Source organism: Felis catus, chromosome F1, assembly GCF_018350175.1.
Source record: "Felis catus isolate Fca126 chromosome F1, F.catus_Fca126_mat1.0, whole genome shotgun sequence".
In the NCBI taxonomy this organism is placed as follows: Eukaryota; Metazoa; Chordata; class Mammalia; order Carnivora; family Felidae; genus Felis; species Felis catus.
Window position 1 is genome coordinate 40,477,685 of NC_058384.1, and position 25,740 is coordinate 40,503,424.

At 48.1% G+C, this 25,740-nt stretch overlaps 1 protein-coding gene and 1 long non-coding RNA gene across 3 annotated transcripts in view; one reads left to right on the forward strand and one right to left on the reverse strand.

Moving 5' to 3' along the window:
• Positions 1–20,046, reverse strand: part of LMOD1 (leiomodin 1) — a 41,517-nt gene extending 21,471 nt beyond the window's left edge. The window contains exon 1 of the mRNA XM_006942858.5: positions 19,786–20,046. Within this exon, the coding sequence (XP_006942920.2) occupies positions 19,786–20,046 (261 nt within the window). The remainder of the gene's footprint in view (positions 1–19,785) is intronic.
• Positions 1,932–24,766, forward strand: LOC109495696. 2 transcript variants are annotated; one of them, XR_006591922.1, is made up of 4 exons: positions 1,932–2,384; positions 2,567–2,807; positions 16,810–16,930; positions 19,835–24,766. It is a non-coding gene; the product is annotated as an uncharacterized LOC109495696 (long non-coding RNA). The 2 variants fall into 2 exon arrangements; XR_002151310.3 differs by having other exon boundaries at positions 1,932–2,807.
• Positions 24,767–25,740: the final 974 nt, after the last annotated feature.

The window sequence follows — 25,740 nt, forward strand, 5'->3', positions numbered from 1 at the left end:
GCTACCCTTTTCCAGGTTAGTTGTTCTGGAAAGTTCTTCCTTTCACGCTGCCGGGTCATCACAACTCCCAATGCAGCTTCCTTCCAACAGCCAAGGCCTGAGGAGGCACAGGTTCTTGATGTGCCAAGGCCACAGAGGGGCTGTTCCCTTTGTTGACTGAGAGACAAAGCACGCTAGGGAATCAGAGTTAGGGAATAGCCTGAGCACTAAGCTGAATCCTTAAGCTCCAGGAGAATTGGGAGGTGGGGCTGCTCATTCCACTGGGGAAAGAAAGGGAAGTCAAGATGTTGGGGGAAGAGAGGCAGCAAGTAAGGATGTCAAGGATGTCAAGTGGCTTCTACAAAGTACCGGACCCAGTGAATACACAGTGGGAGGTGAGAACCTAGAGGAGGTGGGAGTAAAGCTTTGGAGGAGGTCAGCTGGGCATAGGAGACAAGGGAGGGACCTTCTTAGCAGAGGGACCAAAACAAGCAAAACATATGATTTAATGGAGCACGAGACATCCAGCGATGGTTAGGAAGTTCTTTGTAACTGGAGAGGGGCTGAGGAAATGATGGTAAGAGATGGAACCAGAACTGTACCCTGAGCCAGAACCCAAACATCCATCAACTGCTGAGTGGTTAACCAAACTGTGGTCCATACAAAGGAATGGTATTCAGCCATAAACAAGAACGCTACAACATGGATGAGCCTTGAAAGATATCATGAGTGAAAGAAGTCAGACCTACATATTATATCCTACATGTTATAATCCTACATATTATAGGATTTCGTTGCTATTAAATGTCCAGAATAGGCAAACCATGGAGCCAGAAAGTAGATCAGTGGTTGCAGGGTCTGGGGCAGAGGGAGAGGAACTGGGGAGTGATTGCTAAAGGGAATGGGGTTTCTTTTGAGGGTGATTAAAATGTTTTGGAACTAGGTAGCAGTGTTGATTGTGCAACTTTGTGAATATACTAAAAAACTACTGAATCACACATTTTATTATTAATATTATTACTATTATTTTAAGATTTCATTTTAAGTAATCTCTACACCCAACGTGGGGCTTGAACTCACAACCCTGAGATCAAGAGTCATATGCTCCACCACTGAGCCAGCCAGGAGCCCCTGAATTGCACACTTTAAAAGGAAGAATTTTAGGGGCACCTGGGTGGCTCATTCGTTAAGCGCCCAACTTCGGCTCAGGTCGTGATCTCACGGTTCGTAGGTTTGAGCCCCGCATCGGCCTCTGTGCTGACAGCTCACAGCCTGGAGCCTGCTTCAGATTCTGTGTCTCCCTCTCTCTCTGCCCCTTCCCCACTCTCTCTCTCTTTCTCTCTCTCTCTCAAAAATAAACATTAAAAAAATTTTTTTAAATAAAAGGGTGAGTTTTGTGGCATGTGAATTTTATCTTAATAAAAACAATTTTAAGATAATGAGAGATTTTAGTCTTAATTACACAATGACTGAAGGGTCATACTAAACAAAATCTTATTTTGCACACTGTGCTTATCTTCTCTTGCTTTACTTTCTAAAGGATAACGATTAAATATAGAACTGAAGGTATAAAAAGAAAAACAAACTAAAAACCCCAAAACCTATATGCCAGAGACCATGGTTGGAAATACTATATTGTAGACAAGCACTACCCAGTGGAAATATAATGTGAGCTATATATGTAATTTCAAATGTTCTAAAGTAGGGGCACCTGGGAGGCTCAGTTGGTTAAGCATTAAACTCTTGATTTTGGCTTAGGATTGAGCCCCATGTCTGGCTTTGCACTGGCAGGGCAGAGCCTACTTGGGATTTGGGATTTTCCCTCTCTCTCTCTCTCTCTCTCTCTCTGCCCCTCCCCTGCTTGTGCTCTGTCTCTCTCCCTCCCTCTCTTTCTCAAAATAAATAAATAAAAACTTAAAGTTTTAAATGTCCTAAAGTAAAAACAAGTGAAATTAACGAAATGTTTTGAAAACATACAAAATATTATTTCCATATATAATCAATGTAAAATCATTATAAAATGATTAATAAGATTTTACATTCTTTCTTTACAGCCAACTCTAAAATCTGATGTGCATTTCACACTTACAGCACATCCCAGTTCAGACTGGCCACATTTCAAATGCTCGATAGCCACATGTAGCCAGGGGTACCATATTGGACAGTTCTGATCTAGAATGATGGTCACTTCCCATTTGGGCCAGTTGTGTTTTCCTCCCTTTATTTCCCTGCATGATGAGCAACAACGACAAAAACCCTAAGTAATAAAGGGTTTGTGTGACTGGCTCTGGTGTCTTTAGGAAGAGGTAAGCTGGCAAGACCACAGTGTCTTTCACAGCCAGGCTTGGGGAGAAGAACCTGAGGGAGAAAGGGGGTGGCGATGTTGAAGAGAAGAGAGAAGCCAGGTGAGTGGGTCTCTGGGGTCTGCGTTAGGGAGAAGGGTGAAGGGAGCCAGAGCACAAGGGTCCTGCAGGATGGAAGAAGGAACCACCCCGGAATAGCCAGGGGTGCTTCCTGACAGCCATTCCCTGGGGTCTCTCTGAGGGCAGGGAGGCCATGCCCACCTCTGATCACAGAGTGTTTGCAGGATGCAGCCCGGTGACAAGAGAGCTGCCGCCACGATGCCACCAGGACTGAACAGCACCTATCCTGGAAATGTGTGCACGGGATGTTTCATCAATGCTGAATGAACAAACGCATCTCCCATTCAAGTGGAGGTCCAAAAGAAAGGCCTGAGAGACAGATTTTTCTTCCCTCCTAAGTTACAGTTTGTGGTAACCTGAAGTCTCAGAAGAAAGTTCAAGACCTTCCTCGGTCACCAGCTGGGGGTAACCTCTTTAAGTCTCTGTTTCTTCATCTGTCAAGCCGGTGCTTTAGGGAGGCTGGTGGGGGGATTGAGTGAGACTGCGTAGATGGAAGCAACCAAGTGCCTACCTCCAGGCTACTGGGTGTAAGATGCTCTACTTCTCTTGGGAAAGAAAAAGATTGCCTCATAACCAGGTATTATGTTTTGTCTGTGGTACTTCTGACTGGCTTTGGGGCAAGGCCCTCTGGAAGCTGAAGGATGGACTAATTAAACTCCCCCGTTTGACATCCTCCCTACATCCGGAATCTTTCTGGGCTGGAGCTGTGATTCTTTTTTTTTAAGTGGTAACAATTCCTTCCTCCCAAGACAAGGGGAAGCCAGGCACACGTGTTCCATTCAGGGTGTGCTCTCGAACTGCTGTATTCCTGGAGCCACGGGGGGGGGGGGGGGGGGGGGGGAGGGGTGGAGGTTTGCCCTGTTTGGCCGATGTCCCAACATCAGGAACTTGATCCACAGGAAATAACGTGTGTAGCTTCATGTCTGGTCCTGTGAGTGATCATCGGTTCCTTCCTTTCCAGCATCCAGTGTGTCTCTTGTCTCCTTTAAGAGTTTTGTTTCCCCCAGCTGGCTGTGAGTCTTGGCTGGGGCACAGTGTGCTAACAAATAGTTCCATTTATCATCCTGGGGGGCTGGCTCCGCCTCTTTGGGGATGGGCTCCAAAGGCCAAGGGAAGGGGCCTGTGCTCTGGGAATCTGTTTGGAGGCTTGGAAAATATATTTATCAGAAACCATGTAAGTGTCCAAATATAGACAAATGGCTCAACCCAGCCATATGATGGACTATGATGACATCCACTGAAAATGATGTTTAGGAAGAATTTTCAGTGACATGGGAAAATGACTATACTATAAGGAAAAAAAAGTAAGCAACACCATTTATGTGACTGTGTGAATGTATACAATGACCTCAACTATAACAGGAAAAGTGCATATAGAAGCATATACTCGGGATGCCTGGGTGGCTCAGTTGGTTAAGCATCTGTGACTCTTGATTTCAGCTTAGGTCATGATCTTATGGTTCTTGAATTCAAGCCCCATGTCTGCCTCCATACTGGCAGTGCAGAGCCTGCTTGGGATTCTCTCTCTTCGTCTCCCTCTCTCTGCTTGCATGCTCTCTCTCTCTCTCTCTCAAAATAAATAATAAACATTGTTTTAGAAAAAGCATACACTCAAAAAATTGACAGTGGCTAATGTCCTTAACTCATGAAACAGAATTGTTGGGTATTTTTCCTTATGTTTTGTATATTGTCTATAATAAGCCTTATCACATTATACAGGTATCCCTCCCTTTTCAAAAGCTTTCGTTATGCCACTTTGCTTTTACAAGATCTGCATTAGTTCCTGTTTTCTGTAATTGAAAGAAATCTGAAGAGGATTTTCACTTTTAAAAAAAGAGAGACAAACAAAAATAGCGGTTGGCGTTGGTTTTGCAGGGAGCACTCACAGAGGCAGCACCCCTCCACCAGCAGCCAGAATCCTGCTCCCCGCACCCCCCCTCCCCCACCTCCTTCCTCAGGAGCTACCCTCAGCACCTCAGCATCCAGCCTCAAGAGCTTTGAACTTTGTGAGCATCAGGGCTCTATCTCCACTTATTCTGTGTGTCCGATGGCAAGATGTGTCCTGAGGTATCAGAAAAGCCTAAGAGAGGTTATTTTCCGTGAAAACATTTTCCGTGTAAATTAATGGTAAGTGCTTTTTTGCTTTATGCCATTTCAGCTTACAAAATATTTCATAGGCAGACCCTACTTTCAGATAGTGGCGGAAACCCCTAATTATAAATTATTTTTTGAAGAAAGTGCATCTAGAAATAGCACCTTGATGCCTATATACCACCCCCTTTTCCTGCCTTTAAGGCAAGGTTTACAGAGACTGGAAGGAAAAATCTCCTTGACCCACTGGAACACTTAAGTCTTCAGTACTCTGAGGTCATTATTAAACATACTCATGGTGATTTGGGATACATTGTGCGTTCCAATGCAGTAAAGGGCCAGGGACAGGCAGCTTATCACTAAGTAGGAAGTGCAAGTGATGCTGCCATTGGAGTAGTTGAGATGAGCCATCTTGGGAAAACTTGGTAGGGGCAGGATGAGCAAGAAGCTCAATGTCACCCCTTGTCAATTGGGGTTCCAGGAGAAAGATTCAGCCTTTAATGCTCTAAGGCACCCATTGTATGTAATGAGTTGATTTCTTTCCTGTATATCTAGGATGGGACTCGCTATGTAACATCTTTGGGGGAACTGAGGAAATAACCACCCCATTAATTTTCTGCAGGGCTTTACTCTCTTGCAGAGCCCTGGTTGAGAGAAAGCAGATTGTCAACAAGGACCTAATCCTCGCGCTGCTCCACCTCTGTTCCAACCTCACAGTTCTATCTTCAGTAGGGCAAGTCTGTGTTTACATGGCCTTTGAACTGGTATATCAGACCCTCTGGGTCATCGTATCCACATATCCAGACACCGGACCTCCCAAAGCCGGGGCGGGGTGGGGGGCTCTGTGAATCCCGAGATGTCTCTCCCTGCTGTATGTGTGGGATCCAAAGAGATACGTGCTTATAGCAAGCTCTCAAGAGAAGCCAATTACTTTTTCTAGATCTAGAGGCGAAGGGGCTGAACTTCTACAGACATTCTTTTTAAAAAATTTTTTTTATTGTTTATTTTTCAGAGAGAGACAGAGAGACGGAGAGGGAACGAGTGGAGGAGGGGCAGAGAGAGAGGGAGACACAGAATCGGAAGCAGGCTCCAGGCTCTGAGCTGTCAGCACAGAGCCCAACGTGGGGCTCAAACTCATGGACTGTGAGATAATGACCTGAGCTGAAGTTGGACACTTAGCCGACTGAGCCACCCAGGCACCCCTTCTCCAGACATTCTAGGGAAGAATTCAAATAATGGGAGCTACAAGCCTCAGCTGGCTGCATATAGAACAAATTATTACTATCCTCTTTAGGGTATATCTGTGGCCCCTGAGATCATGGGTGAACTTGATTGGGTCAAGCTAAAAATGTCAGCCTATAATCTCAGATCCCTGGGGAGCTGGGAAAGAGAAGAACAAGAAAAGGAAGAAAAAAATGGACAAAGTTAAAAATGAGTCCTTGAGGCTCATTCTGTCCAGAACAAACTGAAAGGGAGCTATGGCAATGACCCATCCCAACAATTCAGATCCCAGAGTGTAAACTTTTGGACTGAGTTAATTGGTTGTTTACAGAAACTGGGGGAAAAGAATCACTGCCAAAGTGCCTTTCATTTGAGGATTTGGACATAAAGCCATATTTTCTTTTTTTATTTAGTTATGATTATTATTTTTTTAAGTAAGCTCTATGCCCAGTGTCGGACTTGAATTCATGACCCTGAGACCCAGAGACACATACTCTACTAACTGAGCCAGCCAGGCACCCCCAAAATCATATTTTCAAATTGTCTGAGAAAAGTGTAGATGAATTCATAATTTCTGTAGATTCAATCAAGTATGACAAGAATGGTATTTGCAAAACTATTTGTCCTTTGTTTCCTCAACGTTTGTTGAGCCAGGCACTGTGCTCACTGCTGGGGTATGGAAATGACTAAGAGTCAGGCCTTAAGAGTCAGGCCTAGAGGCACCTGGGTGGCTCAGTCGGTTGACCAACCAACTCTTGATTTCAGCTCAGGTCATGATCTCATGGCTCATGGTTCATGGCATTGAGGCCCAAGTCGGCTCTGTGCTGGAGGTGTGGAGCCTGCTTGGGATTCTCTCTCACCCTGTGTCTCTCTGCCCCTATCCTACTCGCACACGCTCTCTCTCTCTCTCTCTCTCTCGCTTTCTCTTTCAAAATAAATAAACTTTAAAATAAAAAAGAGTCAGGGCTTGCTCTTAAGAAATTGGGGAAAGCACAGAAACAGACAATGCCTAAACAACGTGTTAAGCGTGTACGGTATAGAAAGTGACAGAAGCTGCAGACAGATGGTGCTTTGTGAACGCAGAGGTAGAGCACACAACCCAGACTGGAGGGATTGGGGAAGTAGGAAGCTGTCACCTGAGCCGAGGCCTGAAAGCGGAATCCAGATTAGCTAGGCCCAAGGTGGGACCAGCCTCCCAGATGGAGCTGATGGTACGTGCAAGGGCATGGAAGAAGCAAGATAAAGCATGGCACCATTGGAGAACCAATGGTCCAGTGTAACTGTAGCAAAGGGTAAAAGTCAAGGAGAAGAGTATTAGTAGCTACAGAGATAGGGAGGCATTGGGTTGCCAAGGGCCTTCTAAGCCATACTACGGAGTGTGAATTTGATCATGGAAGCTATGTTGAGCAACTGAAGGCTTTTACGCAGGGGAGTGTCAAGATCATGATTTCATTTTATAATAAGACACTGGCAGCTGTGGGAAGGATGGATTGCAATGGGGCGAGAAGAGAGACTGGGAGGTCACGGCATTCTTATAGCTGATAAGTGATACGGGTGACAGCAGAAGCGCAACAGAGAGGAGGGGTGGAGTCAAGAGAGGTCGAACAAGTAGAATCAATAGGATTCTGTCACCAAGGAGAGTTTGGAAACACTGAGAAGGGTTAGGGCAGGAGAATCCCCAGAGTTACGACCTAGGTATACTTCTATTTACCCAAGTATAGAATACAGGAGGGAAAGCAGCCTTAGGGGTGGGGTGAGGTGACTATGATTAATTTATTTTTAGACGAGTTGAATCTGAGACATTTGAGGAGTCCAAGAGGCAAGTGAATGATCTAGAACTCAAAACAGAGATCTAGGCCACAGATCGAGATAGAGCATATGGGTGGTAGCTGAATCCGTGGGGTTGGATGAGGGGAGCCACGAAGATGGCATAGGGAGGGCACGGCCCTGAGAAACAATATGGAGGCATCAGAGGAAGAGCTGCTCTCAGAGGACACAAGGAACAGCTAGAGAGAGAGAAAGCCAGGTAGGTGAGTGTGGTGTCTTGGCACCAAGGGAAGTGAGTATTTTAAGAAGGAGAGAGTGGTCAGATATTACAAAGTAAACAAACAGGGTAAGGACTAAAAAAGCGTCCCTCGGGTAAGCAACAAAGAGGCCCTCGGAGACCTTACCAAGGCTGATGTCAGTGCAGGGGCGGGTGGTGTGAGAGTTAGTGTAGATACTATTTCCTACAGCTTGGCCACGAAGGAAAGGAGAGAAGGTGGGAACTGAAGAGAAAGAGCCAGTCGGAAGGAATGTTGAAGGGGAGGGGAGAGACAGAGACAGAGAGAGACTCCGAGAAAACAGATGTTTAAGGGAGCAAGGGTCCCTGAGGAGACAGAAGAGAAAAGTGGGTGGGGGCACTGGCCTGGGACAGGAAGAGGGATAGCTTTTCCAAAGGATGGGAGAGAAGGGGGAAAGCTTGAATATATGATCGCTTATACATGTTCAAGTAGCAGAAGAGGAATCTGAAGGCATTCTCACTTGATGGCTTCAAGTTTCTCAGTGAAATATGATGCTAGGTCTGCATGATAGGGTGAGAGAGCTGGTGGGACAAGAAGAGTTTATAAAGATAAGGCTAACTTTTAGAGAAAAAGAGGTGCATGTAGAGGTTTTCTGCGCAGCCTTGAGGGCCTGGCATAGGGTTTATTTATTTATTTATTTATTTTTAACATTTATTTTGAGAGAGAGAGAGAGGGAGAGAGAATCCCAAGCAGGCTCTGCACTGTCAGCACAGAACCCGATGCAGGGCTCAAACTCACAAACTGTGAGATCATGACCTGAGCAGAAGTCAGATGCTTAACTGACTGAGCTACTCAGGTGCCCCTGGCATAGGAGCATCAGTATGTATGGCTGTGTTGTTTTCTCCAGGTCTAATCAGCAGTGTGAGAATCAGAGTAGAGAAGCCAAATGGTCACGCTCATCCAGGCTGGGGGTGATAAAAGGTTAGAGGTGTAGGCATGAGAACTGAGCTGAATATGGAGAATGACCAAAGTAAGATATAAGCTAAACAGAAAACTAAGTAAAGCAGGAAGGGTCTGAAAGTTGAGAAGTTGTCCACAGTGGGAGTCAGTGAAGCTAAGGATAGGAAGAGGCCATGAAGTGGGATCCAACTTTAAGCCACGGTCTTGGGGAAAGTCAGAGTCCTGGGGTGGAGGAATCTGACCTGGGTGTTAGTGAAGGGCAAATCTTAATAGTGTGGGTCAGGAGCACAGCAGGCAGGGCGTGGTCAAAGGCCTTGACAGCATTCTAGTTGCTCCCAAAGATGGACACCATTAGAAATGATGGTGGCCCCCACTTTATTAAATGCCTACTGTTTGCAAGTCATTATGTCACGAGCTTCTCCAAATGTTTGTACTCTTCAAATTAGGTAGGATCACCACTATTTACAGGTGAAGCAATTAAAAGTCCGCTGTGCATTTTCTATGACCCAATGATTCCACTCCTAGGACATACCAGATTCAAATGAAGTCAAAAATGTACCCCCCAAAATGTATTAAAATGTTCACAGCAGCATTGTTTGTAATAGCCCCAAATGGTAAAACAACCCAGATGTCCATTAATAGTGAAATAATAAATAGATTATGGCATATTCGTACAACGGAATACTCTATGGCAGTGAGAGTGGAAAAAAATGCTGCAGACAACATGGCTGAATGTCACCAACATAAAGCTGAGTGAAAGAAGTTGAATACAAAAGAACACCTACTACATGATTTTATGTATTATATATAATACAAACAATATATAAAATATTTGTGTATATATATAAATAATATGAATTATTTATATGTATATATATAATTTTTAAACAGGCAAGACTAACCTATGGAGTTGGAAGTCAGGGCAGGGGTTCCTGTGACAAGGAGGAAGGGGGTAGAGCTGGAGAGGAAGCAGAGGGTGGGTAGGGGTACTACAGTGATGGCACTGGTCTCCTTCTTGGTCACTTGGTGAGAACTCATGAAGCTCTACGTTTGTGTTTTAGATGGTTTTCTGTCTTTTTTTTTTAAGTTTATTTATTTTTGGAGAGAAAGAGAGAGAGAGAGAGACAGAGCATGAGTGGGGTAGGGGCAGAGAGAGAGGGAGACACAGCATCGGAAGCAGGCTCCGGGCTCTGAGCTGTCCGCACAGAGCCTGACACAGGGCTCGAACTCACGACAGCAAGATCATGACCTGAGCCAAAGTTGGATGCTCAACCGACTGAGCCACCCAGGTGCCCCTAGATGGTTTTCTGTCTGTATTGTACTTATTTTCCTTTTTTATTTCTTTCTTTCTCTTTCTTTCTTTTTTTCTTTCTTTCTTTCTTTCTTTCTTTCTTTCTTTCTTTTCTTTCTTTCTTTCTTTCTTTCTTTCTTTCTTTCTTTCTGTCTTTTTTTTTTTAGTGTTTATTCATTTTTGAGAGAAAGAAAGAGAGAGAGAGAGAGTTGGGGAGGGGCAGAGAGAGACGCGGACAGAGGATCCAAAGTGGGCTCTGCACGGATAGCTGAGAGCCCGGTGTGGGGCTCGAACTCACAAACCATGAGATCATGACCTGAGCAGAAGTCAGATGCTTAACTGACTGAGCCACACAGGTGCCCCTGTGTATTTTATATTTCAATAAAAACAAGGTAGGGAAAAAAATCCATTATTGTCAAGTACAAAATGAGACACAGACAAAGCATTAAAGAATACAAATAAAAGCAAGCTGACAAATGTTAAATGCTTGTCCGAGGCCACGCAGCTGATAGTCAAGCCGGGAGTGAGCCCCAGGCCCCCTGGCTTGCCTTGCAAACCCAGGGCTTGTCCCATCACATCAGCTGTGTGCTAGGAAGGGACCTGTGTGCTCCCTCCTCCTAGGGCGGCCTTGGGGATGGAAGATCAATGCACTGGAGGTGAAAATCTACTGGATTTTCAAGCAGCTCTGGCAGCTGGCTGTTGTCTGTTGACTGTTCACACACCAGATTTCATATTCGGAAGTGTTTTCGTGTTTTCTCTACCTCACTCAGGGAGCACGGAGCATTTTTCTTGTGACCTGAAGTTCAACCTCTGACCTCTGCCACAGCCTCCTAAGTGTCTCCCCGCTACAATCCAGCCAATGTACGGCTGCCAGGGTGGTCCTCCTGGAGGAGCACTTGCATGTGTCAACACATAACAGACCAACCTCCTCTCCCCCGACCCCATCTATCAACCTGCCTGCATCTGGACCTGTCTCCACTACCTTCCCTCCAGATAGAAGAGGTGACCACCTGCCACTAGGGCCGACCCCTCTACTCCAGTGCAATCCATCCTGTTTTGTCTCCTTTTCCAGGGCCATTGAAGCTTCCTTCTCTACTGAACGATCCCCATTAGTATATAAACATGCTATCATCTTCCACTTTTCTAAAAAAACCCCCCTTTGATTCCACATTTACTTCCAGCTGTCACCCTACTTTTGCTTCCCATTAGAACAAAACTTAGAAAAAAATCAAAGAGATACTTGTCTGTATTCTCTATCTCCAGCCCTTACTGACCAGTCTCTCTCGAGTCCACTCATCACTGCAGTGAACCCAGTCTTGTCGAGGTCCCAATGGCTTCCATCTTTCCTGTTACCGTGGTCAGTTCTCTGTTCTCATCTTATTAAACCTCTTACCAAGAAAGGATACGGTGGATGCTCTCTCCTCCTGTAAGCCCCCTGTCCATTTGCTTTCTGGAAACCACTCTGAGTTTCCTCCCACCTCTCTGTCTCCTTCATTGGCTCCTTCTCCTCTTCCAATGCCTAAATGTTGGGGCAATGGAGGGCGTGGTCATTGGGTCCTCTGCTCTTCATTCACACTGCCTCCCTATGTGATCTCTTCCAGGCTCATGGTTTTAAGTATTGTCTATATACTGATGGCTCCCAAATGTAATCTCTAGCCCCACTGCCCCGCTCAGCTCCAGACTTGTACATGCCCAGTCAATCCAACGCTTCCTCTTTGACATCTACCAAAACTTAAGTTGCTCAGATCAGAATTCTTGATCTCCTGAAGCCACTCCTGTTGTTTCCTACTTCAGTAAATGGCACCAAATTTACCCAATAGCTCAGGCAGGACCGGGCCCCCCACTCTTCTCTTTTCCCCCAGTAAGTCAGCCAGTCCTGTCTGTGCTACCTTTGAGGTGTTTCCTAAATCTGACCACTTCTCCCCAAACCATCATTGGCCTCCTGCCTGAGCTACTGCAACACCCTTCCAGCTGGTCTCCCTTCTCCCCCAGTCTTGCCCTCATACTGTCTACTCATCACAAAGCTGGCAGAGTGATAGATCCTTTTAAAAACTTAGATCAGATCACATCTCTCCCCTGCTCAAAACCCTCCAATGACGTCTCATGGCACTTGGAAGAAAAATTCAAATTCCCTCTGCTGCGCTGTAAGGCCCTCCATTATCTGAACCCTGCTTACTTCTTGGGCCTTATCTCCTTCAACCTCCCCCGCCCGCCCCTTGCTCACCCTGCTCTAGTTACACTGGCCTGACTCTTCCTCTGACATACTAAACCTGCTTCCCTACCCAGACCTTTTTGTTTGCTCTTCCCTCTGCTTGGAAAGCTTTCTCCAGACCTTCCTAATGGCTGGCTCCTTCAGTCCATTCCAGGCCCTTCTTCTATGCCACCTCTTGGACAGTATCGTCCCTGAAAACCTTATAGGAGATTGTCATATACCCTTTCCTGAAAGTGCATTCTTCCTTACATGTATGTAACATATATGTTATATGTGATGTGTATATGTTATATGTCATGTATATACTTAGGTACATGTATTCTCTGTCTCACCCATTAGAACAGAAGCTCCGTGAGGGCAAGGACCTCATCTGTCTTCGTTTCTACTCTATCCCAGCGCCTAGGAAGCACCTAATATAATAGAAACTTACTAAATAGTTGGAGAATTAATGGTCTGATGGAGTCCTCCTCCCTCCTTATAAGTCCTGACCAGAAAAAGAATGCAGAGAATGGAAATGGGTGGAGGGAACAGCAGTGAGGGAAGGAAGGGTGGAAACTCAAGTTTGGGGACCCTCACTACCAGGATTCCAACCCAGCACTCTGCTGCCTGCTTTGTATATATTATTTGCTTCAACCTCACAGCTATCCTACGACTAGGTGTTATTTCCATTTTAAAGATGGGGAAACTCCGGTAAAGTAATTTGTTCGGGTCACGTAGCCAGCAACCAGCAGGGCAGGATTTGAATCCAGGTCTAGCTGGCTTTTGACAACACTGTTCTAAGCACCAGACTCAATACATTCTGTAGCCAGAGCTTCACTAGAAGTTCTGCCCCCAGGGCGGTCCACCTCTGGTGGGGGTGCGGGGTGGCAATGGTAATGCTGGCCCTGCTGGCCTGATCTGGAAGGAAGGGCTGAGGAAGTGACCCCCTGCGGAGCCCGTGGGTCCTCCCTGAGGGAAGGCAGGTGAGAGTGTGGGGGGGTGTGCAGGCTCACGGCCTTGCTGTCATCAGCAGCGCCGCGCCAACCCCGCTGGTCATTTCTGCGGTGGACCCCAGAGACAGGTGGAGCCAAATTTGTCCAAAGTGGCCTAGGCCTTTCTGAGCTCATGGAAGTTGCAGACAAGGAGAATTCACCAGTCCCGAACCCTCCCCCACTCCATCTCCCTTGATTCTGCAATGTTTCTAACCCAGCCACCCAGTGGGAGCCCTGGCGCCTGGGGCGTTAAATAAATTAGGCTCAAAGAAATCAAGGGAAGGGGGCCAGGCAGGAAGTAACTAAATAAGCCCGCCTTCTTCCTTAAGCTTTTTAAAAAAAAAAAAAAAAAAAAAGGTTGATTTGGCATCTACACAAGTATAAAGTCTGAAGAATTTAGGGGGTGGGGAGAAGTCTCTCGCGCTGTGCCAGACAATTTCAGTACCTTAGCCAATTGAATCCGCACAGTAACCCTTCAAGATTGATGCCATCTTCCCACTTGTCAGTAGAGCAATGGGGCCTCCAGAAGCTATGTTAATGAGATGGTATTAATAATGCCACTGGGTCCAGAAGGTACTCTAAAGTTGATCCCCGTCTTCAGGTAACGTGCTCAGACGATGGGGGCAGAAGTGGAATCAGACCTGATCCTGTCTGGTTCCAGACACCCTTGGGCTTTCTATTCCCCCACACTGCCCCGGGGGCGAAGCGAGCCCTTTAGGGGAACTGATACTCAGAATCTAGACCCCTTCTTTCTTTGCTGCTTATGCCAAAGGAGGTCTAACAAACAAGAAAGCACAGCCCGATCTGGAAAGGCCTCTGTATTATTGCCCAGGATATTCTTGTTTATCCAACTTGGCAGGCATATGGATATCAGCTTCTCTTCCCCTGGCCCCCCCTCCCCATTCATTGTGCTTTGTTGCTATAACTGCCGTGTGTTTGTGTGTGTGTGTGTGTGTGTGTGTGTGGACTTTATGCATGTAGACTTTAGATCTCCAAGGACAGTGCCCTTGACCCTTCTGTGTTCTGCGGCTCTCCCAGTGCACTTCATTCAGGCGTTGTGCACCGTGGGCCCAGCTGTGCTATACTGACATTGTCTGATACGGATACTCCAGAGTCTCTTGGGGAGAAAGAGGCTGAGGGAGGGCAGCCAGGTTAGATGAAGACCTTGTCCTCACTCTGGGTGTCTGCTCAGATGTGCCTCCTCCTGCCTCACCATGGGGACCCTGAAGCCCCCAGCCTGCCAGATGCCAGCGGCAACCTCCCCTCGGTCAGTGGGACTCATACTCCTCCCCTGACCATCCACTGACTGCCTCTCCCCTGACCATCTCCCACTCACTGTTGAGCTGTTTCATTTTTACATCTCTTCCTTGCTCCTATCTGTTCTGCCTCCCTCCTGCCACGCATCCCACCCACCTGAGCCCTTCTCCCCACCGTCCTCTGAGAAAAGGTGAGAACCGAGGGGCAGTGCTAAAGGTGGGAGCAGGCACTGGTGTTTCACTGCTTAAAATTCGTCAGATAGTCTCTGCGTACAGAAGCCAGTTTATAAAATATGAGTAAGAACAACAATTCAAACAACACTTTGTTGTTCGATCAACTACTTTTTCAAACTCTAGACGGAGGCCCCTTTCAAACTCCAGGGAGAGATTTTTTTAAACTTGTCCAACCCTCCCTGGGTGCCTGCTTTTGCCTCCCCAGGTCAACAGGCCCCCCTCACCTCTTCTGCCCTCTCCACCCCAGCCTCCAGGGCTATTTTGGGTGTGTACCAGTCGGGGTTAATCTCCTTAATCGTGGAGCCGTGCTGCCCAGTGCACTCCTGATAGGGCCCAGGCCTCTGCAAAGGGCAATCTGAGGGTTAGTGCCACCGGCCTCGGGCATCCCCATCCCTGTAGAGAAGCCATGGACACTGGGTCGTGAACTGGGACTGGTAGGGGAGGGGAACAGCGAGGCTGTGTGAGCCAGAGACCCAAGGGGGAGGTCAGGAGGCTCAGGCCCAGCAGCGACTGGCTAGTGGGGTGCTTCTGGTTAGCTTCTCAAGGGAGAACCTGAAAGAGCTTCCTTCACCCCCCACCCAAGTCAGCTGCCCCTGCTCCTGGCTGGGTGCAGGTGCTAATCCCCAGCCCCTGGTAACGCCAGGGAGAAGGACAGGGGAGACAGGCTGGAGATTTTCTTTCCCACTTGGGAAGGAAAGAGAACACATGAGTTGACCTGCTGGGATCAGGTTCCTGAAACCTGAGCCAAGCACAAGGGTTTCACTGAACTGTTGGCTACACACCTGCCCAGGGGCTTTGTCTTCCACCTGGGCAGAAGGAGAGTCCCTGGAGGACTGGGGCAGAACCCACGGGCTGAGAGGTCTGCCCCTTTAAAGGGAAGGAGGGAAGCCAGGGGTCAGCTCTGCCAAGCCCCACCTCCTGCTCCGAACCTTCATTCAACAGACAGAGGTTGAGGCCCCACCTTGTGCCTGGCCCTGTGTTAGCGCTCGTCCTCCAGAATCACACAAGCTGGCGAGGAAGAGATATAAGAAAACGGGATGGGACCGGTACAGAGCGGTACTGGAGTGCTCAGATCAGACATGGTGCCTAAATTTGTCTGGCAGTCAGGGAAGGCTACCTGGAGGAAGTGGTACCTGAGACCCGAAGGGGTCACAGGGGTGGCCTGGGGAGAGGAGTATTCATGAAGGAGGGAGTAAACCAATCCCGGACAGCCCCGTAGAATTCCATCCCATGAGGGAGAAGCCATCTGAGGCCCCTTCCACAGCCTACGCCCCTCCATCACAATAGCCAGAGTATGAATCTTGGAGCTCCTCCCCCAGAGAAACCAGAGCTGAAGACCCAAACTGGGCCTGCCTTCCACTCTCAGCTTCACATCACCCAGCTTCAACAATTATCAACTGGTGGATGATCTCATTTCATCTATTCCCCGACCCACTCCCCTTGCCCACATTATTTTAAAGCCACTTCCCTCATATCTTATCAGTTTTTCCCGTAAATATTTCAGTATCCATGTCTAAAAGGCAAGGGTTCTTTAAAAAGTGCATCCACAATACCATTATCCCACCTAAAAGGAGGTAACAAAAAATTCCTAATGCCATCCAATATCTGGGCAGGATTAACTTCCCTAATCCACACTTGGTTCTAACAGTTTGAATCCCGAATCCACACTTGGTGTTAATATTTATGTTCCTAGTCTTGGGGGCAGGGATGAACATTCTGCCAGACTAGACTAGGTGATAGCCCAGTGCTTCTACGACAACGTATGAATATGTGGTCGGTGCTCTGTAACACCTCTGTGGTGCTTCTGTATGTGTGTGTCTTGTGATCCTAATTAGATTATAAATTCTTCAGGACAGGGGCTGGCATGACTGCCTTTTTCCGTACCCTGGTGTGGCAGGGAGGAAGAAGCGTAGTCCTTAAAGCTGGGCAGGCTACTTGTTGCTTATGTGAACGCAGGGCGGTTATTCAACCTCTCTGAGCCTCAATTTTTCTGCTCTGTATAATGGGAATAAAAAGACCTATCTCCCAAGAAGTGGGAAGTTTAAGTAAAAGAAAGGGTGAATATGCTTAACATGTAGAAGTTTCTCAGTAAATGCTCATTTCGCTGTGCTTTCTTGAGTCAAGCGAAACAGGCTCACAGTTACTCTTTTGTTTTAACTAACTTCTAGTGCCTTACGGGGAGCAAAGGCCATTCTCAGTGAGAGCCACAGCCAGTCCAGCAGCCGGGAGCCCCACCTGGAGCTGCCCTGTGTTTGTGATATCAAAGGCCCCCCAGCCTAAGCATCCAAGGTATGTTTGTTTATTGTCTACTCTGGCCACTAGTTAAACAGACACACTTGGCTTGCTCAGCCCTCCAGGAACTAAAGGAGGGAGGAGCTGGACAGGGGTAGAAATTAATGAATTAATAACTTCATAGCGCCATTTATTGAGCATTTATTACACGCCAAGCTCTGTGCTAAGTGCTTTACATTATTATCCTTTCCGTTTTCACAACAGTCCTATGGGCTGGATATTTTGTAGCTGAGGGAAGTGAGACAGGTTCTGTCACTTGTAAGTTACTTAGTTATACAGACAGGAAGAGAGGCTGCTTCTCAAACCAGGCTTTTCTGGCACTTAAATCCAAGTTCTTAATCACACACTCACTAGCTTCCTAATGGTGCCAAAGAAGCCACTTTTTTATTTTTTTTTTATTTTTTTAATTTTTTATTTATTTTTTGTAACGCTTATTTATTTTTTAGACAGAGAGAGACAGAGCATGAACAGGGGAGGGGCAGAGAGAGAGGGAGACACAGAATCTGAAACAGGCTCCAGGCTCTGAGCTGTCAGCACAGAGCCCGACGCGGGGCTCGAACTCACGGACCGTGAGATCGTGACCTGAGCCGAAGTTGGACGCTCAACCGACCAAGCCACCGAGGCACCCCAAGAAGCCACTTTTTTAAAGCTTATTTACTTATTTTGAGAGGGAGAGAGAGCACGAGTGGGGGAGAGGGGCAGAGAGAGGGAGACAGAGAATCCCAAGCAGTCTCGTCAGCACAGAGCCTGACACGGGCCTCGATCTCACAAACCATGAGATTATGACCTGAGCTGAAATCAAGAGTTGGATGCTTAACCGACTGAGCCACCCAGGCGCCCCTAAAAGAAGCCACTTTTTCATCCAGATTTACAGAGATGACTTATGCCCATGGCTCGGGATGTACCCTGAACTCCAGCCAGCCACTCTGCCAACATATGCCCTTGGACTGGATGAGGAAGAGTGAGGACAGCCTATCCCTACAAGGGAAAAATGACCCTGAAGTCAGCTCATACCGTCTCACGTACACCTGTGTGAGTGTGTCTGCACACCACACGCACGCACACACGCCACCCTCTGTTTCCTGACTGGGGCTCTGCCTGCAGAAACAAGTGTGCCCCTGGCAGGGGTGAAGGAGGTAGGGCTGGGGAAGAGAAGAGTGCCATGGTTTCAGTTGGCTGAGGAAGAAGGCTTTTGAGAATGAAATTTCCCAGAGTATAAGAGTCCCTCGCACTCTCCATAGCCTAAGCATCTTGCTTCGGGATTAAGAGTGTTCTGCATTTGACTTCAGCCTCAGGAGTATCTTTCTGCATCCCAGAAGCCACTGGGCACAGAGCCTGGCGACTAGGAGCAGGGGGAGAGAAGGGTTGGGGGTCCACGTGGGGGATTTACAGAGGTGCCAAAGCCTGGGGTGCACTGCCTGGCTTTCCCTACGTGTCCTGATAGGCGTCTTGAGGTACCAGGCCCTCACGGGGAGTCCCCTCTATCCTTTCCTTGTTTTCCATAAGCATTCTAGTGTCTGTTCATCATCAACCGAGTGGTATCCGAGGCTATCACCTTGCCCACGCAGTAGTGAATTTCTGAGCCTTCTGACTCCCTCACTCCCAACTTCTTGGTGAAGGCTTAAACACGGGCCCGGGGTGTTAAAAACGTGCTCTGCGACTAGCGTCCAGCACAATCTCCTACCCAGACAGACATGGTACAGAAGTTCCAGGAGATAATACCGCCTTTCTCGTTTCCTGTGCGAGAATGAACACGGCGTTTGAGGCTCCGGGCCTTGGTTTCCACAAATGTAAAACAGCGCACGAGAATTGAGATTGAACTTTTTCATGCGAGAATCCGCAAGTCACAGACAAGGTACCAGAGACGTGGCCAGTAGGTACCGAGTAGAAGAGAATGGGCGCAGAGACAGGACCGTTTCCCCACCAGACACTCTCTGCCGCGGCCGGGGGTTCTACAGAGCCACGCTCAGGTGGAGGCCAGTCTAGTTTGTCCCCAGAAAACTCACATATGAACACATGGTGAAAAAAGAACTCTCCACGCCAACCCAGGAAAAGAGGAAGCAGGTTTTGCTTAAGCCCGTCCCGGGTGTGGGCAGATGCTTCCCCTCTGTCCCCTCCTAATGGCAAAACCCTGCTGGGAAATATCCTTGTCCTCCCCCAAAGGGGCCTGGCTGGTTGTAAAAGGGCTTACTACCAAAAGGAGGGGACCCCCCCTCTCCAAGATGCCCCTCTAGGAAGTGCAAACCCCAACTCCCCTGGGAGCCCAACGGAAGCCATCAGGTTAAGATGCATTTCCCACCTCACAGACCCCACCCCCACCCCCACCCCTGTCTCCCATCGGTGTGGGAGGCCCCTCTGCCCCTGCCTCCTCAAATGGTCCACGTGCCACGAGTCGCCCGGAGGGCTAAAAAACCAGCAGTTCTGCAAGGAGGGCCTGACTTGCTTTCCCGGGGTGGCTGCCAAGAGACCGCGAGCATCAGTCTATCCTCTGCCATCCTCACAACGGAGGAAATGAATGTGAAGGAAAAAAAAGTGCTCGGGGACAAAGAGGGTGTCATCTCGACAACGGACGCTTCAAGGACTTTCTCCAGCTCCCATTCTCCTAGTGGCCCTATCTGCTGTTGTGGGATGGTGAGTTCTGCTAACACGGCCGATTTGTGCTTTAAACCGAAACGAGGGGTAAGAGGTTGACGGCTGCCAGTTCAGCGGATGGTAATTGGTTCCGAAGCATCACATCTTTGGCCAACAAGACCTTCTGCTCTAAGGAGAGAAGCATCCGAGGCGCGAGTTAGGGTCTCCCGCCCCTCCCCTCCCCGCCCTCCCCCCTTTCCTCTAGCATATGGTTCACTCACATCCACGGACATCTCCCTCTGAATAAGTTTCTTGGTCTCCTTTTCACAGAAGCTGAGCATGGCCTCCCGGTTGTACATGCCCGTGGACCGCTTCTCCGTCTGGTTTCTCTGCCGCAGCCCCACGGGGGTGCTCCCATCCGGGTCCGCCACGTCCAGCTCCTTCTCCAGCTCCTCCATCTCCTCGGGAGACAGGGTGGACAGCAGGCTGTCGATGTCGGGGTCTTCACTCACCTGCCGGCGATACTTGGCTACCTTAGACATCCTGGCAAGGTGCGCTGGGACTCTTGCAGGGGCTGCTGGAGTCCTGGTGGGCGACGAGGGGGAGGCGCGGAGCTGACCTAGACGGAGCAGAGTGGGCTTGAGAGCAGACTCCCAGCTGGTCGAGGACGCGGTGTCTCCTCCGCCCTGCCCTGCGGTGCCACAGGTGCCGAAGCGTTAACTGCAAGCTAACTCCGAGCCCAGGGCTAGTGGACCCTGGCTGGTCTAACCAGCGGCCAATGAGACTTGACAACGGCCTGGCCCCGAAAGGGGAAGCCAATCCCCACACAGGGGGGGCGGGCCTGCCTCGCTGTCAGAGCTGTTTGAAACTTGAGGACATTCCAGGGAATCTTGGAGCTCTGTGTGACCAAATTTAGTACAGAGCATTTAGCCTTTTAAAGACAAGGGGGCCACGCAATGAGAAAAAGATACAAAAATGCAGAGCCTGGCAGAAGCTGATCAGAGCCACGGGAGGGCCAGAAAAGCAGGGATGGGGCCATGGGGGTTCAGGAACAGGCCAGCCCCAGGCACGTCCTGTTCAAGCACATATCTGACTTCTCCACCCGGGGTGGGTGTTGCCGTTGTTGGTACGTGGTCCACTGACTCCTTTCTACTGTATTTGGTAATGTGCTGGGGGACTTCCAGTAGTTTACAGCCCAGGAAAGATACATGATTCCAGATCATCTGAACTACCTGCCCACCCGTTCTCTCTGGGAAGGAGAACCCTAGTGCTGAGCATCAGAGGCCCCAGCCACTTCTTGAGAGACAGAGAGAGAGGGAGAGAGAACAAATCTTCACTGTGTACCCAAACTGAAAACTTGCAGGCTGTTTGGGGAAGACAGTGGGACCCGCGGAAGTCAGGAAACTCTTAAAGAACCGTCAATTTCCATGAAGTGCCATGGCTCTTAGCGAGAGGGTTCAGACCTCCCTCCCTTCTCATCTGCTTCCTCCGCTGCTGGGGCATCTGTAGACAGATCTCCTTTGGGAGCACCGGCAGGTTGCCACCCCACGTATAAATCCAGAGCACGACCGAGTGTGTCTTCGGGGAAATATAATTCTGGGCTGTTGGGAGGGATACTATGGCAGCAAGTCTGGCATGTTTCGTAAAAGGGCTTTCCACTGCTCATCCATCATGCTGCCTGCACAAGTCACAGAGACACTCAATCTCCTGCCCCCCTCCCTCCTGCCACAAAATCCCTTCTAGAAGCCCTGGTGTAACCCATCAGGGTAGATGCTTCGATCTTTCCTGGCGTCTTTCCATCCTAAGCCAGAGAGAGACCGTCACCTGATCAGCATCTGCTGAGTCCAGGGATCGTCTGGGACAAAAACTTGGCCCTGGCATTTAACGTCCACTAGTCCGGCTTTAGGTTAAGGCTGAGCAGGGGATGGCACTGACTGGCGGGACTGGAGTGCAGAGGTGAGGCAGGGAGACCTGAGAGGAAGGGTGGAAGAAAGGCTTAGAGAATCCTGGGGGTTGTCATTTTTAGGAGGCAGTAGTCAGTCTGTCGGTGAGCCAGTAAGCATGTATTTATTGAGTGCTTACTATGTGTCAGGCATGGTTCTAAGGGCAAGGCATGTAACTAAAGATAGAAAATCAGGGGCGCCTGGCTGGCTCAGTGGGTGGAGCATCTGACTCTTGGTCTCAGGGTTGTGAGTTCAAGGCCCATGTTGGGTGTGGAGCCTAACTTAAAAAAAAAAAAAAAAAAAGAAGAAGAAGAAAGAAAATAAAAAAGAAACTCAGTGTGGGCCCTGCCTTCTTATAGCTTACTTTTATCAGTGAAGAGAATTAATAAGGAAATAATTTCAAGTAATTCATTAAACAGTTAAAAGCCTACAAAATGCCTCAAAAGAGAAGTACAGGGGCCATAAGGAAACGCCACAGGGGAGGCTGCAGAGCAGGATGGCTTCATCGTTCAAGTTCAAGCTTGGGCTCTCCAGGCCAAAGGACCATGCATGTTAGGTCCTGGAGTTGCTACTTACTGGTCAAGTGACTGAGGGTCAGCTTCATCATCTGTAAAATAAGGACAACATTGTAAGACTGTTGCGAACATCGGATCCAAACATACACATAGAACAGGTGCTATATTGATATATAGTAAATGCATAGTAATCATGAGCAGTTATTACAACTGTTACATAGTCATTTACAATTATTTATTCACTTGCTTCCTGGGTTCTTTTCTCCCCATCCCACCTCTTCTCTTACCTTTTTCTTTCTTTCCTCAGCAGTAACCGCGCACGCACACACACACACACACACACACACACACACACACACCCCTTCTTATCTGGTCCTCATTCATTCATTCATTCATTCATTCAAGCATTATTCAGATACTGCTATGTATAGATAGCATGTCAGGCACTACAGGGTAAGAGATACAAAAATAATTACAACATGGTTTTTCTCTTTAAAATGTATGATTTATAGGGCAAAAACCAATTATACTGTAAGGCAAAGTGAAGCAAGACAGGTGGAAGCAATTGTTAAGAGCCCAACAGAAGCTGCAGCAATTTTGCAGGGAGAAGTCAGGGGGGCATCCCAGAGGGCATAACAAAGGACTTGAGCTAGCCTGAGGTGGGCTTTCCTTTGATATGCTCATGGAAAGGACACTTCCTGCACCTGCCAGCGAGTCCCTAGCCCAACCCACCCCTACTCCTGTCTCGCCTCGGGTCACTCAGTCTTCACTCTCACTCTTGCCCAGCAGGGGCTTTCTGGAAGAGGCATCGTCCCTGGCTCTGGAGCCACCTTGGCCAACCTCTAGTCTCCCAGGCCCCAGTCCACTAAAAGCAGCTCTCTTTCCAGCCCCCAACGATTCTTCTTTCTTAGGCTTTTGGCCAATAATGTTCACTGCTTCCAAAGAGCAGCCAGGGCCTGAATCAAAAACCACCTTCAGCCCCAGGGGTAGCCTTTGTACCATCTGGTTTCGGTGACCTTCCCTCTGGGTCCAGTGGTCTCTGCTTGAGGAACACACTCAAAAAACAGATCCACAGCTTCCAAAATTTAAGTCAGGACTCGTGGCCTCCTAACCAAAGTTTCTGCACATAAACCCCTGCACCTTCTCTGCCTCGGGTCCCACAATTCCAAACAGCTGGCTCTTCTGATATGATCCAGTCTGAGATTTTTTGCTCCCTAGAGTCCCAGGGACTGTGGGCTCACAGACTCTGAAAAGCTTCCCTTGAAAAGTATCACAGAGGGATCTGGAAGACTTGGGAACCCAGAGCCCAGGAGTCCAGTCTCCTCCAGCGCCTGCAGTGAAGGACCACTGCCCACTTACTCTGTAGAGGGCAAGAATTATCCAAGCTCAGAATCCACTTCCACCTGAAACAAACACACCTTGAGTGTTATGGGATGCTGACACAGCCTACTCCCCAGAGAAACATTTGCTGTTATGCTGGAACCGGGGGGAGAGAAAGGAAGAAAAAGAGACCTTAAGCTCTAGCCAAATATGTGGTGGTGGTGGGAATAGGGAACCAGAACCAATTTAACTAATGCTTAGGGTGGTTCTTTAACTAGACTGGATGACCCCACTAAAGTCACATTTTCAGGAACATACAGTGACAGGCAGTATAGTATAGCAGATAAGACCACAGGCTCTGGAGTCAAATGACCTGGGCTCAGATCTAAGATGTGTGACCTTGAGTAAGTTTTTAACCTCTCTCAGCCTTAGATGGAAAATGAGGACATTAAAAGTACCCACCTAAAGAAAAGAAAGTAGCTACTGCAGAGGGTTATGGAATTATTAAATAGATTAAATAAGATAATGCATGAGGCACCTGGGTGGCTCAGTTGGTTGGGCATCTGACTTCGGCTCAGGTCATGATCTCACTGCTTGTAGGTTTGAACCCTACGTTGGGCTCTGTGCTGACAGCCTGGAGCCTGCTTCGGATTCTGTCTCCATCTCTCTCTCTCTCAAATATAAAATAAAAAAACATTTTTTTTTAGAAGATAATGTACTCTAAGGGCATAACATAGCATCAGACACATTGTCCGCACTCAATATATTGTGAGTCAATATATAATCACATTGGTTCTCTTCTCTGGTGGGGGGAAGCTGGAAGTTTCTCTAAAGCAGCACATTTTGTCTCTAGAAGCAGGCCACTGGCCTGTCCCGGCACTCCTGAGGTGAGTGGTAGTGGGTAGAGGGGAGCTCTGAGACCGCACAGGCCAGACTAATGTCTTCCTGGAAGGAGAGCAAGGGGGAACAAAAGGGGCAGAAAGGGAAAAAGACTGCCTCCCCCACCCTCACCCTGACTGAAACCTCTCTGCCCACCAAAGAGGAGCCAGTCACAGACAGCAACCCCAAACCCGAGAGTCAGCTGTGGTGCAAGCCTCACTCGTCCATGCCGATTTGAGTTTCCCAGTGACCGGATCGGGCAGGGCTAGGGGGTTTGGAGACATGGCCTGTCTCCCCTGGGCGGACCAAACTCTTTAGGACTCCCACGGCCTCTGGCTCAGTGGAGCTCGACCTATGTAGATCCAGGAACCTTGAAGGTACTGAGTGGCCGGGACGGGAAGAGTCTGGAAATGTCCATCCCCCTTCCTCCATAAGTTGGGTCTGTGTGGAAACAAGCATTCTTGGTTCCCTTACTCATTTGTGGTTTATTCTCTTGTGCACTCCCCACAGTAGCTATTTCAGGCCTGCTGCTTACCCTATGACCTCATTGTATCCTTCTAGAATGAACTCCTTTAGCTATATTAATAAAGGAGATAAAACTTAAACATTTTTTTCAATGTTTATTGATTTCTGAGAAAGAGAAAGAGAGAGAGAGACAGAGCGTGAGTGGGAGAGGGGCAGAGAAAAAGGAAGGCACAGAATCAGAAGTAGGCCCCAGGCTCTGAGGTGTCAGCACAGAGCCCGTCCCAGGGCCTGAACTCACGAACCTTGAGATCCTGACCTGAGCCAAAGTCAGACACTCAACCAATTGACCACCCAGGTGCCCCAGGAGATAAAACTTTAATAAGTCTTTTTTTTTTTTTTTTTTTTTTTTTTTTACCCTGGAAGGGAAACAAATCTGGTCCAAGGAGGGAAGGGAGACATCTCTGCCTTTACTTTCCCATAATTAAATCTGCTCCAGAGAAAGTCCTGTCTCTAACTTTCTAAGGACATTGGCTTCTACAAACATGAAAAGAGAATCTGGAAGAATTTAGTTCTTTTTCTAAAAAAAATTTTAATGTTTATTTATTAATTTTTGAGAGATTGAGAGAGAGAGAGAGAGAGAGCACATAAGTGGGGAAGGGGCCTCAGAGAGAGAAGACACAGAATCTGAAGCAGACTGCAGGCTCTGAGCTGTCAGCACAGAGGCCGATGTGGGGCTCAAATCCACTAGCAGTGAGATCATGACCTGAGCCAAAGTCGGACGCTTAACCAACTGAGCCACCCTGGCATCCTGAAACAATTTAGTTCTTAATACTTGGATGTGGAGACACATGAGAGTCTCTATATAGATAACCATCTCCTGACACAGCTTACTTCTCCAGTCTTGCTTCTCAAGTCATTGTCCACGTCTACTACCCTAGAACTTTATCATTTGATATAGCTTTGCTCTTGCTGCTTTAGTCTTTTTTTTAATGTTTATTTTTGAGAGAGAGAGAGATTGAGAGAGAGAGAGAGAGAGAGAGAGAGAGAGAGAGAGAGAGAAAAGCATGAGCAGGGGAGGAGGGTAGAGAGAGATACAGAGGATCTGAAGCAGGCT